A 13,207-nucleotide genomic window follows, 5' to 3' on the forward strand; every position below is an offset into this window, starting at 1 on the left:
AATGCTTTCCTATTTAGAGGACTCCCAATTTGAAAACTAAAGAGGGATAGAGTTATGTATCTCCAAGAACCCTAGGAGTGAGGGCTTAAGCTTGTGATGCAGGTTTGGCTGACAGAAGGCCAGGACTCTGAACCTTGAGAGCCGGACACAGAGACGCAGGGGGATTTAGGGATTTCTAAGGGGTGATAGGACTCAGGATTTAGGGATTTCTAAGGGGTGATAGGACTCAGGATAGAGTCCTATGGCACAGAAGAATGTCTGGTAGCTACAGCATACCAATTAAGCTCTTTTCCTCTGGTCTTCTCATTGATTCTGATTCTTGAAGGCCTTGGCTTCCCTTGATTTGGTCCTCTTTTGAACTGTTTAACAGCCCTGTTTTGATATCTATGAGGCACTAATATCCTTTCAATAATTCCCTCTCCAATAAAGAAAACAAGAATTGGTCTCATAGTCAAGCCTACTTAAAACTAGGCCTAAGAGTCACCCCCAAGAGAACCTCTTTTGTCGCTCAGATGTGGCCTCTCTCTCCAGCCAACACAGCAAGCAAACTCACCACCCTCCCCCTGTCTACGTGGGACATGATTCCCAGGGGTGTGGACCTTCCTGGCAACATGGGACAGAAATCCTGGAATGAGCTGAAACTCAGCATCAAGGGATTGAGAAAACCCCTAGAATGAGCTGAGACTCAGCATCAAGGGATTGAGAAAACCCCTAGAATGAGCTGAGACTCAGCATCAAGAGATTGAGAAAACCTTCTTGACCAAAAGGGGAAGAGTGAAATGAGACAAAGTGTCAATGGCTGAGAGATTCCAAACAGAGTCCAGAGGTTATCCTGGAGGTTATTTTTACACATTAAATAGATATCACCTTGTCATTCAAGATGTAATGGAGAGGCTGGAGGGAACTGCCTGAAAATGTAGAGCTGTGTTCCAGTGGCCATGTTTCTTTGAGATGATCGTATAGTGATGTAGCTTTCACAATGTGACCGTGATTGTGAAAACCTTGTGTCTGATGCTCCTTTTATCTGCCTTATCAACGGATGAGTAAAACATACGGAATAAAAATAAATAATAGGAGGAACAAATGTTAAAATAAATTTAGATTGAAGTGCTGGTGATCAATGAGAGGGAGGGGTGGGGGTATGGTATGTATGAACTTTTTTTCTGTTTTCTTTTTATTTCTTTTTCTGAATAGATGTAAATGATCATGATGATGAATATGCAACTATGTGATGATATTGTGAATTACTGATTATATATGTAGAACAGAATGATCAAAAGTTAAGAATGTTTGCGTTTGTTGGTGTTTTTTGGTATTTAAAAAAAATTAAAAAAGAATTGGTCCAATATTTTGTATTTAAGAATCCTGACAGGTGCATTCTCTGATCGATTTGCAGTTTCAATTTAGGAATAGGAGCATAAGGGAAAGTAAATAAGAGGTCTCTAATCCTTCTCATACTGTTAGCAGGAAGGACAGATATGAAGGCATTGCTTCTGGTTTTAAAATATATACACGTAATCTCAGCTTTATTGAGATCAGATACCACATATTCACCCTTCTAAAGTGTACAATTCGTGATTTTTAGTTTATTCATAGTTGTGCTATCCTCATTCTGTACTTACTTGTTTTAAAATAAAGTTCTTTTCAAGAGTTTCTCCAGATTCGAAGGACTCTGGGCATATCTACATGGGATCTACACAACCAACCCCTGCCATGCCTTTTACACAGAGCAATCCAAAAGATATCCTTTTTACAGTAAAGTCCGATAAGTGCAGCTTTAACACTAATCCCCTGATAAGAGGACGCTTGCGTAAAACTGTTGGAATAGAAAAGGATGGACTTTTTCTGAGTCATCCTTACACCCTCTCAACTCACCATTCACCTCACTCAGCTCACTCTCTACACTCCCGGCACTCGCTCGCTTGCTTGCTGGGCGGCAGTCCGCGCCCAGGCACGCAGCCTCACTGATTGGCTGGCGCTCAGTGACGTCATTCGACTGAGACCCAGGAGCAGCGACCGCGCGGTTATGTGGCTGGGCAGGTGCGCATGTCTTCTAGTACTTGGGCAGTGGCGCTTCATGGTTGGGCGCCTCGTCTTTCCCAGGACTTGGGGTGGTTGTAAAGGCCTGATGGCGGAAACACTCTCGACTGAGGCTCAGGCAGCGGACGCGCTGAGGGCTCCGGCTCAGCAGAACGGAGACGCGAGTGATGAGGCGAGGGGTGAACGGCTCCCGGCGCCGGTGGGCTCCGAAGTGGAGCTGGCTCCTGGGAGCGCGGAGCAGGCCTCGGCTGCAGTTCCGGACCCAGGCAAGCGGAAGAAAAGGCGGGGCGCGACCCGGGAGCGCATCGTGCCGCCCCCGAAGAAACGGCGGACTGGCGTGAGTTTCACCGATGAGCACTTTGCAGAAACTAGCTACTACTTTGAGGGCGGCCTGCGCAAGGTGCGGCCGTATTACTTCGACTTCCGCACCTACTGCAAAGGCCGCTGGGTGGGCCACAGCTTGCTGCACGTCTTTAGAACCGAGTTCCGAGCCCAGCCTCTGGCATACTACGAAGCTGCCGTCCGGGCTGGCCGCCTGCACCTCAACGGGGAGCCGGTACAGGACCTCGCTATCGTGCTTAAGGTACGGTGGTCAGGAGCTGGGGAGGAAAAGGAAGTTGTTCCCCCTCTCGCCCCCGAATTACAGATACTTACTAGAGTAAAATCGTGGGAATTCTAAGCGTTCTTGCTTTCACTAGGAACACGCCTTTAGCCTCTTGGCCCACCCCTCCCCCCTCCATCTCCTCAAGTAAACAGCCGCTATGCTTCATAACCCAACCAATTTAGCTCCTCTGTCAGGGTGGCTTCCTTGTTTCCAAGGGACAGAAGTCATCTTTTCCCCTTGGAATTCTCATAGCTCTTTTTTATGTCCTTTCTTATGGCACTGAATACTTCTACCTTACGTTGTAGATCTCCGTACAGTTAGTAATGATAGCGGTTATCATTTATGTCTGTGCAAAATATTTTATGCACATTAATTCTGACAACCTTCTGGGTTGGGTATTGCCACCCCATTTTACTGTGAGGAAATTGAGGCTCACAGAGGTGAGGGCCATCTCCAAAACCTGTGTTCTGATAACTACTGCTTAAATTTTTTTTTAAGAGCCTGATATGTAACAGAATTGTGAAATGTCAGGGATAGAGACTAGAATTGTCTAACTCACTGATATGCCCCCTTCCCCTTTTTTAATTCCATCACAGATAAGAGATACTATACTCTCCTGTCAGTAACACTGGCTCCCCATGGTTGTGAGGGGAGACAAGGAGATTTGGGGGAATGGATGGTTTGAATACCTTCTCGTTTTTGAGAAGCACAGGTCTGGTCTAAACTTCGTAATTTACAGATAACAAAACTGAGGTCCAGAAAGGTGAAGCGACTTGCTGGAGAGCATGCTGTGAACCTGTGGCAAATCCAGGTCTAGAGTCCAGATTTCTGGATTTACAGCTCAGCTTTCTTTGTTTAAGATCATGTAAAATGATAATTTATGGAGATTTTTCCTCCATTTAAAAAAAATTACTTTTAATGTATAATTTTTGTTGTAGAAAAAATACAAATAAGCAAAACCAAAAAATCCACAGTTCTCTTATCCAGAGATAACAGATACATCCTTCCGGAACTTTTTCAGTGCCTGCTATCTAATTATGTATATGCGTGCATTTTTACAGAATGAAATCATATTATGCATATTGCTTTTTCTATTTAAGGATATACTGTCAGTAAAAGTGTACCTCTGTGACATCGTTTGGCTGCTTAATTGGTGTATTTCTTTAAAATTTAGGCCAGAAACAGGGGAAGCTGGGTGTGAAGTTGACCGATTGCATGCTCCTGGCCCCTGGGCTGACTGGTTGCCTGTATGTTTGGCAGGACAATGACTTCTTGCGGAACACCGTACACAGGCATGAGCCACCAGTTACAGCAGAGCCTATCCGCCTTCTAGCTGAGAACGAAGAGGTAGTAGTTGTAGACAAACCTTCTTCCATTCCTGTCCACCCCTGCGGCCGTTTCCGACACAATACGGTTATCTTCATCCTGGGTAAAGAGCACCAACTTAAGGAGCTCCACCCGTTACATCGGCTCGACCGCCTGACCTCTGGGGTGCTCATGTTTGCCAAGACAGCTGCTGTCTCTGAGAGAATTCATGAACAGGTTCGAGACCGGCAGGTGAGCTATACTCTTGTCTGCTGCAGGCCACTTCCTGTACTCTAGAATGCTCTGAGTTAAAAGGGAATCACTGAGTTCAGGATTTGAGTGAATCTTCATGATCACTGGGCCTGCAGGAAAGGCAGCACCTGAAGTGTCAAAGGCAGGTTATTATTACTTCTTATGCTTCACAAGACCTTTAAAGATGGCATACGCTGCCTCTCTGGGTACCTTGTAAAAATTGTAAGTTTAAAGTGTTGGCAGGCCAAGCAAGGTTTTTAAGAGTGTGGGGAGAGCCTGCTTAGTGTGAAGATTCTGGGTGAAGTTGGAAAAAGCCTGTGTAGAAGAAATTAATAGTCTTGATTGTGGTCTTGAGACTTGTAATACTAGATTTGGAATATAATACAGTAATTGAGCTCTTACTGTATACCAGTCTTGTTGTCAAGCACATTAGAATTTAACTTATTAAATCTTTACAACAGTCTTATGAGGTAAATGCTTTTCTAATTTCACATTTTCTAGATGAGTTAATGGAACTTAAAGAAATTAAATGATGTTCCAGGATCACACAACTGGCAAATGGTGGAGCTAGGGTTTGAATCTTCTGACACTGGTACATTCCTTATCACTCCAGAGAGGGGGTCTGGGCTCCGGGCTCCAGGAGTTTAGGCCTTGTGCTGACTTTCTCCTTCTCTCCTCTGCAGCTGGAAAAGGAGTATGTGTGCCGGGTAGAGGGGGAGTTCCCTGCTGAGGAAGTGACGTGCAAGGAACCCATCCTGGTGGTGTCTTACAAGGTGGGGGTGTGCCGTGTGGATCCCCGGGGCAAACCCTGTGAGACAGTGTTCCAAAGGCTAAGCTATAGCGGCCATTCCAGTGTGGTACAGTGTCGGCCACTCACAGGCCGTACCCACCAGATCCGAGTTCACCTCCAGTTCTTGGGCCACCCCATCATCAATGACCCCATCTACAACTCAGTTGCATGGGGCCCCTCCCGTGGCCGAGGTGGCCACATTCCTAAGACAGATGAGGAACTGCTGCAGGACCTGGTGGCAGAGCATCAGGCTAAACAGAGCCTGGATGTACTGGAACTCTGTGAGAGTGACCTGTCCCCAGGACTCATAGACTCTACGGCCCCTTCCTCAGAGCTGGACAAGAATAGTTTGGAAGAGTTGGCTTCAGCTGCCCAGAAGATGAACGGAGCAATTGAGAAAGTCCCTCAGGATCTGGACAGAGTGGCAGTTGCACCAGGGGAGGCAGCTGAAGCAGATGTTGTGAATCAAGAGACAGACCCCCTCTGTGCTGAGTGTCGGCTGGTACGACAGGATCCCTTACCCCAGGAACTCGTGATGTTCTTGCATGCCCGACGTTATAAAGGGCCAGGCTTTGAGTACTTTTCACCTTTGCCTGCATGGGCACAAGATGACTGGCAAGAAGACTGAGGGCTGTGGCCATTGAAGGGATTAATTCTTGGGTTGGGACAGAGATGGACCATAGGAGCAGAGACTGGAACCATGGGCTGCCACTCGGTCTCAACAGGAAGGGGGATGGGCTCAAAAGGGATCTATTCATACTTGCTACCTCCTTCCTTCCTTTCCCTCAGAGTTTGGGACTTTGGGGTTTGTAAATACATCCCTTCTTTCTGACACCTTGTGTTGTCTGATTTTTTTACTGCTTGTTTCTTTTTTTTTAATTGAGGTAAGATTCATGCAACATAAAATTAACCACTTGAAAGTATACAATTCAGTGACATTTAGTATATTCCAATGTTATGGTACTGTCACTTCTATCTAGTTACAAAACACTCATACCCATTAAGAGTCACTCTCCTTCCCCTCTCTCCCCCAGTCCCTCACAATCCCTAATCTGCTTTCTTAATGGACTTACAATTCTAGACATTTCATATAAATGGAATCATAATATGTGACCTTTTGTGTCTGGCTACTTCCACTTAGCATAATGTTTTCAAGGTTCATCCTTGCAAGAGTCAGTGCTTCCTTTTTATGACTGAATAACATTCCACTGTATGTACATATCACCTTTTGTATATCCATTCATCAGTGATGGGCATTTGGGTTGTTTCTACGTTTTGGATAGTGCTGCTGTGAACATTTGTGTACAAGTTTTTGTTTGAATCCCTGTTTTTCTTCTTTTGGATATATATACCTAAAAGTGGAATTGCCAGGTCATAGGGTAATTCTGTTGAACTTTTTGAGGAAACTTTCATAGTGGCTGCACTATTTTACATAACCATGAGCAACGTACAAGGTGTTTTAGTTTGCTAAAGCTGCCAGAATGTAACACACCAGAAATAGATCTGCTGTCAATAAGGGGATTTATTTAGTTAAAAATGTATGGTTCTTCAGAGGAAAGGCAGCTAGCTTTCATCTGAGGTTCTCTGTTGCGTGGGAAAGCACATGGTGATGTCTGCTGGCCTTCTCTCCTGGTTTCTGTGTTCCAACAGCTTTCCTTGGTGCAATTCCTTTCAGTATCTCCAAACTATCTAGGCTGAGCTGCGAGTGCTGAGCTGAGGTACCCTGAGCTGCTTGGCTGGGCTGTGTTGAGTTTCCTTCTGACTTCTTAAGCCCCCAGCTAATTAAATTAAACCTCACTTATTGTGGAAGGCGCTCCCATTAGCCAACCACAAATGTAATCAGCCATAGAAGAATTTCACATACTAATGATGTAAGTCCACAGAAACAAGAAGGGGGCATCATCACCTGGCCAAACTGACGCCTGAACCTAGCTACCACATACAATTCTAATTTTCCCACATCCTGCCAGCATTTATTTCTTGTTTTTTTTTTTTAATTATAGTCATCTTAGTGGGTGCGAAGTGGTCTTTCTTTGTGGTTTTGATTTGCATTTTCCTTATGACTGATAATGTGTGCTTATTGGCCATTTGTATATCTTTGGAGAAATGTCTGTTCCAGTCCTTTGACTATTTTTGGGTTGGTTGTTATTTGTCTTTTTGTTGTCAACATGTAAAAATTTATATAGTCTGGATACTAGACCCTTATCAGATTTTTTTTTGCACATATCTCCCATTTTGTAGGGTTTCTTTTCACTTTTATCAATAGTGTCCTTGGATGTACAAAAGTTTTTCAATTTGACGAAGTCCAGTTTATGTTTTCTTTTGCTTCTTGTGCTTTTGTTGTTGTGTCTAAGAATGCATTGCCAATTCAAGTTCAAAAATATTTATCCCTTTAAGGCGTATTACGAAGCTACAGTGGTCAAAACACCATGGTACTCGCATAAAGATAGATACACTGACCAATGGAATCGAATAGAGTGTTCAGATATAGACTCCCTCATCCATGGACATTTGATCTTTGATAAGGCAGTCAAGCCAACTCACCTGGGACAGAACAGTCTCTTCAATAAATGGTGCCTAGAGAACTGGATATCCACATGCAAAAGAATGAAAGAGGATCCATATCTCAAACCCTATATAAAAATTAACTCAAAACGGATCAAAGACCTAAATATTAGATCTAAGACCGTAAAACTTTTAGAAGAAAATGCAGAGAAATATCTTATCAATCATAATAGGAGGTGGTTTCCTAGACTTTACACCCAGAGCATGAGCATTGAAGAAAGAAATAGATAAATGGGAACTCCTCAAAATTAAAAAGGCATTCCAATTCTGGTATATCACATTCTGGCAGGCTGCAAACTAACACACCCATGTTGAGAACCATGGATTTTGTTTTCAGGGTAAATGAGATAGGCTCACAACAGCTAGTCCATAGCCTTTGACCAGCCCATATTGAGCAGTCGTAATGTGAGTGGGGAAAAGCAACTGTGTATATTCTTTTAGTGTTTCATGATCATTGTTAAGCATCTATTTGCAGAAACATTTAATGTTGGGATACAGAGAAGAATGACTGGTCCCTTCCTTGGTGGAGCACACATGATGCAATGTGCAAAATGCAAAGGGAACCAGTGGTGATATGGCATAATTGTCTGGAAGCATCGGCACAGATTCTTAGGAAGAGACATTTAACAATGAATTAGAGGTGCCCAGTGAAGACTTAAGAGAAGGATTTCAGATAGAGAAGCAATATGAGAGAAAGCAGACATATTTCAGAGCAAGAAAAGGGAGAGCAGGAGATACCCATGGAGAGATGCTTTGGGGATATTTGGCCCTCTGGTCTTAGCATATGGCTCACTGTCATGAACTGTTGAAACCTTTGCATGGCTTGTGTATCAGAAGAAACTCTTGAACTGTGAGGCATAGGAACACCCTGAGTGACAGGATTCTCATGGTTTTGAGTATCTGTCAACTTTGTGGAAACCCTATCTCTACCTCATGAGTCAGGGAGCTCCCCTTTTCACTGAGACCCTCCTCAATTCAGAAGCTCTGGACTCAGGAATGGGAAGAATCATGCCAGGTAACATTCATTTAGTGCACATTTGAGTGCCAACTGTATGCTAGGTTTACACTAGGCTCTGAGTGTTCAGTGGTGTACTAGATAGATGTGGCCCTCACACTCAAACAGTACAGTGCACAGTACAGTCAAAGACCAATAATCAGTTACCGTACAGTTCTGTGTGGTGAGAAGAGAGAGGTAGAGGCTAGTCTGGTGCCTTCCAAGGTTCTGAATGAGAGCATTAGCCTTTGTTCATTTTCCATCTTAGCTCTTCAGTTCTTTATTCTTTCCCTCTCTAGCCCTGTTTATCCTTTTCTCATTCTTTTAGTCAGCCTCAGGTTCTTGATCTAGAGACACATGGGTGTGCATAAGAGGGTCCCTGGATCTCTTGAAATTTTATGCAAAGTTTTGTGTATATGTGTATTTTTCTGAGAAAAGAATATACTTCATCAGATTTTCCAAAGTTGCATTGTCCAATACTAGCCCCATGTGTAAATTTAAATTAATTAAAATGAAATAAAATTAACAATGCATTTCCTCATTTGCACTAGCCACATTTCATATGTTCAATAGCCACCTGGTCTAGTGGCTGCGATATTGGATAGCACAGATATAAAACATTTCCATCACCACGGAAATTCTGTTGGACAGGATTACTCCAAAGGGTCTGCTCAAAAAAGTTGAGTCCCTAACTCCATTAGTCTACAGACACGTTAAAGATGGGGTGTGTAACATTATGCCACAGTAAGATGAAATGAGGTCCTGAAGCATATGACAGGTGATGAATGAAATAAATCACACATAAGGATACTGTATGGTGTGCTGGGTTGAAAGGATATATGGACCCTAGAAAAGCCATGTTTTAATCCCAATCCCATTTTGTAAAGTCAGCCACTTCTTCTTGTCCTTATTCAGTATTGTATGTTTGAAACTGTAATCAGATCATCTCCCTGGAGACGAGATATAATCGAGAGTGATTGTTAAACTGGATTAGCTAAAGACTTGTCTTCACCCATTCGGGTGGGTCTTGATAAACTTCTGGAGTCCTATAAAAGAGGAAACATTTTGGAGAATAAAAGAGATTCGGAGAGAGCAGAGAATGCTGCAGCACCACGAAGCAGAGAGTCCATGAGCCAGCAACCTTTGGAGATGAAGAAGGAAAACGCCTCCCGGGGAGCTTCATTAAACTGGAAGCTAGGAGAGAAAGCTAGCAGATGGTGCCATGTTTGCCATGTGCCCTTTCAGATGAAAGAGAAGCCCTGACGGTGTTCACCATGTGCCTTCTCACTTGAGAGAGAAACCCTGAACTTCATCGGCCTTCTTGAACCAAGGTATCTTTCCCTGGATGCCTTAAATTGGACATTTCTGTAGACTTGTTTAATTGGGACATTTTCTTGGCCTTAGAACTATAAACTAGCAACTTATTAAATTCCCCTTTTAAAAGCCATTCTGTTTGTGGTATATTGCATTCTGGCAGCTAGCAAACTAGAACATATGGTTTCACTATGATGACTCTGGTAAAGGCAATCTCAGAGGTTTACACTGTAGAATATAGGGGACCGAAAGGTACATAGAAGCTAGAGATCGGGAGAGGTTACTTAATGAGGTTGAACTCAAATGTAAAGGAACAGACAGAAGTGATGGTAACTATTGGAATTATAAGTAACATTGCCATATTGAAGGTGAATATGATTGAAAGGGGATGTATAATGTCACGTATCCTACCAATTAACTCTACATAAATAAGTTCTCACATGAACAACTTCAAAAGTCTGATCTTGTACAAAGAGTCAGTAATGGTCAGTAGTTAACAGGAAGACATCAACAGTACCACAGCATAACCAGGGGTAAATAACTAGGGTGGGGAAGGAGACAAGACTAGGGGAAGTTTTGGTTTCCTGTTGGGTGAGGCTGTGTTTATCAGTTTTTTGTCTCTTTGAACCAATGAAAATTGCTTAAAATTGAGAGTGCTATTGATTATACAGCCAAGTAAGGACACTGTAAGACATGGTTTGCTTATTTTGGACATTATCTATGATGCCAAAAGAATGGAGGAGGCTGAAAGGTACATTGAGAAGCCAAAAGGCGAACTATGTTTCATATATATGTGATGGAATATGGTGAGGCTACAAAAAGGAAGGATGTCGTGAGGCATGCAATGAACTGAATGAACTTGGGGACAATGTGTTATGAAAAATAAGCAGAAACAAAAGAACAAATATGCTATGCTCTCTTTCAGGAAACACCTATCAGAAAATTGGAGCCTAAATTGTAAGCTCTTATAGCAGCCACACTTAGTCCAAAGTTGTAAGTGTATTTCTAGATTCTGAGATACTGAGCTATATGTGTATCAGCTGGTATTTCCCTGGAACTTTGTGAACCTTTGTGATACCTAAGACTCAGAAATGGAGTTCTGCAGCCCTGAAGTTAACATTGCTACATATAATAACAGTTAAACTAACCAAAAACAAGATTAGGTTTCAGTTAGAGATAAAACAAAGCCATTCTGGCTGAGACTAAGGTAAATCAGAATACAGGGTAAAAGATGATAGCGTATGTACTCTAGAGTTTCACCTACTGTATGAGACCAAAAGGCAGAGAGGTTTTTATGTCTAGAACCTAAATTTTCTGTAACACATAATCTAAAACAACCTGTCTGAATAGCTCATTTAAACAACCCAAAACTCACAGAGCCCAGAAGAGGAATGAAACCTTGTAATTCTGTATAGCTTAAAGCAATATCCAGATACATCTCAGACTATGGTGGGCTGATAACTAAAAAGCATTGGTAGAGTCCCTTGAGGGATTGAAGAAGAAAATATGGAACTATTAAACTTCCCCATCTGGAAAACCCTGGGACCCTCTCAAACACTGGGGACTCCCAAGAAAATACACCAAGCCCTCAATTTTAAGGCTTGCCCTTATGAAACTTATTTCTGTAGGGAAAAGCAAAGATTACCTATAATGAGGCCTGAGAGTTGCTTCCAGGAAACCTTTTTTGTTGCTTAGATGTGGCCTCTCTAAGCCCAACAATGTAAGGAAAATCATTACCCACTCCACTACATGGAACACAGCATTCATGGGTGAAAATCTCACTGACAACATGGAACATGACTCCCAGCAATGAGTCTGGTTCTGACACCATGGGGTCAATAATGTCTTCCTGACCAAAAGTGGGGAAAGAAGTGTAACAAATTGAGGGATTAGTGATTAAGAGCGATCAAATAGACAAGTGGCTGCTCTGGAGGCTAGATATGGCTAATTCCTATGGTTTGTCAAACCCCAACCAACAGCATGCCTGTTAATTTTAAGAACACCTTAGAGCTCTAAGACTATAAAAGTTTCTTGCACTAAGATTATTTTCCTGAAACCTATAACCTCCAGAGGGTTCCTAGGCCAGATAAATCTTGAAACACACAGGAACCAGCCGCTCCAATAAACTAATTACATCCCCCTCTCCCTTATCATTGACACTCCTTATCAACATGAAAAAGTTAGAATGGGCATTGCCCAAAGATCCTTATAGATTAGGAGAAGCATCAAAGGAGAAGGAGGAGTTTTAACAGAGAAAATAGGATTTAATAAACAAATATGACTGCTAAATCACTATATTGATATTTCTTTTAGCCTCCAGTGTTTTGGAGCAGCTAGAAGGGAAAATCTGAAATAGTTGAATGGTAACCCATACCGAACTCTGAAATTTGCTCTGGAACTCTTGTTAAAGTGTACTTTGAAATTATCATTTTTTCTTTCTTTGTATATATAGTTTACAATAAAAACGTTAAAAATGGGGCCGTGTGTGTGCACGTGCACACGCCTGTTCTTCCTTCTTGCACATACTAGTTGAGTAATTGGTCTCTCTGCCAGTCAAATGCTGTGCTAGGTGCTGGGATATTTATACATAACCTGTGAAAAACATACTGCTACCCGCATTTTAGGAGCTCAGCCAGAACTCAGGTGATCTTTTCTTTAGTTAACAGTTGGTTGGGCTTAAATGTGCTTTTTCTCCCCCTAGAAAATAAAATCTTCCTTTTAAGAATTTAATTCTTATTATAGCCTCCCCTTTCTTGATCCTATGCATAGTAGTCACTATTAATAATTCAGTGATGTCCTTACTGACTTTTTTCTATTCATAGATGCATAAATGTGTGTGTGTATATATGCATATATATACATTTTAAAAATTAAAATGGGATCACGCTCTACTAATTGTTCTGCAACTTGATTTTCTCTAGGACATCTTTCTTTTTTTAAAACATCTGCAGTGTGCTGCACTGTGTGACTATACTATAATTTAACCCATCTCCAACTGTAGAATTTTAGAAGTTTACAGTTTTTTATTATTACAAACTGTAATGAACATCCTTATATCCTTCCACAGTGTATCAATGTTTCTGTAGAACAATTTTTAAGTGTATGGAGCCAATAGCTTTAAACACTGATTGAGAGGTAATAGCAAACTGCCCTCCAAAAAGATTATACCAATTTACATTCCTTCCAGCACTGCGAGAGGCAGAGGCAGCTGAATGCAGTGATGGAAACTGCTGTTCAGGCAGCTGCATTGCTAAGGTCGGCTTTGATTCCAGATATGAGTTGGAGCCATGGGTGTCGTGTAATGTCTGAATGTCTCAATGAATGGCCTAGATTTGCTTCGGTC

At 42.2% G+C, this 13,207-nt stretch overlaps 1 protein-coding gene across 1 annotated transcript; it reads left to right on the top strand.

Moving 5' to 3' along the window:
• The first annotated feature begins 2,004 nt into the window (after window positions 1–2,004).
• Window positions 2,005–5,818, top strand: RPUSD2 (RNA pseudouridine synthase domain containing 2). Its single transcript, XM_077127459.1, has 3 exons — window positions 2,005–2,623; window positions 3,905–4,201; window positions 4,885–5,818. The coding sequence occupies exons 1-3, from the start codon at window positions 2,027–2,029 to the stop codon at window positions 5,617–5,619; spliced, it is 1,629 nt and encodes a 542-aa protein (XP_076983574.1). The 5' UTR covers window positions 2,005–2,026; the 3' UTR covers window positions 5,620–5,818.
• Window positions 5,819–13,207: the final 7,389 nt, after the last annotated feature.

Source organism: Tamandua tetradactyla, chromosome 14 (assembly GCF_023851605.1).
Source record: "Tamandua tetradactyla isolate mTamTet1 chromosome 14, mTamTet1.pri, whole genome shotgun sequence".
Classification (NCBI taxonomy): Eukaryota; Metazoa; Chordata; class Mammalia; order Pilosa; family Myrmecophagidae; genus Tamandua; species Tamandua tetradactyla.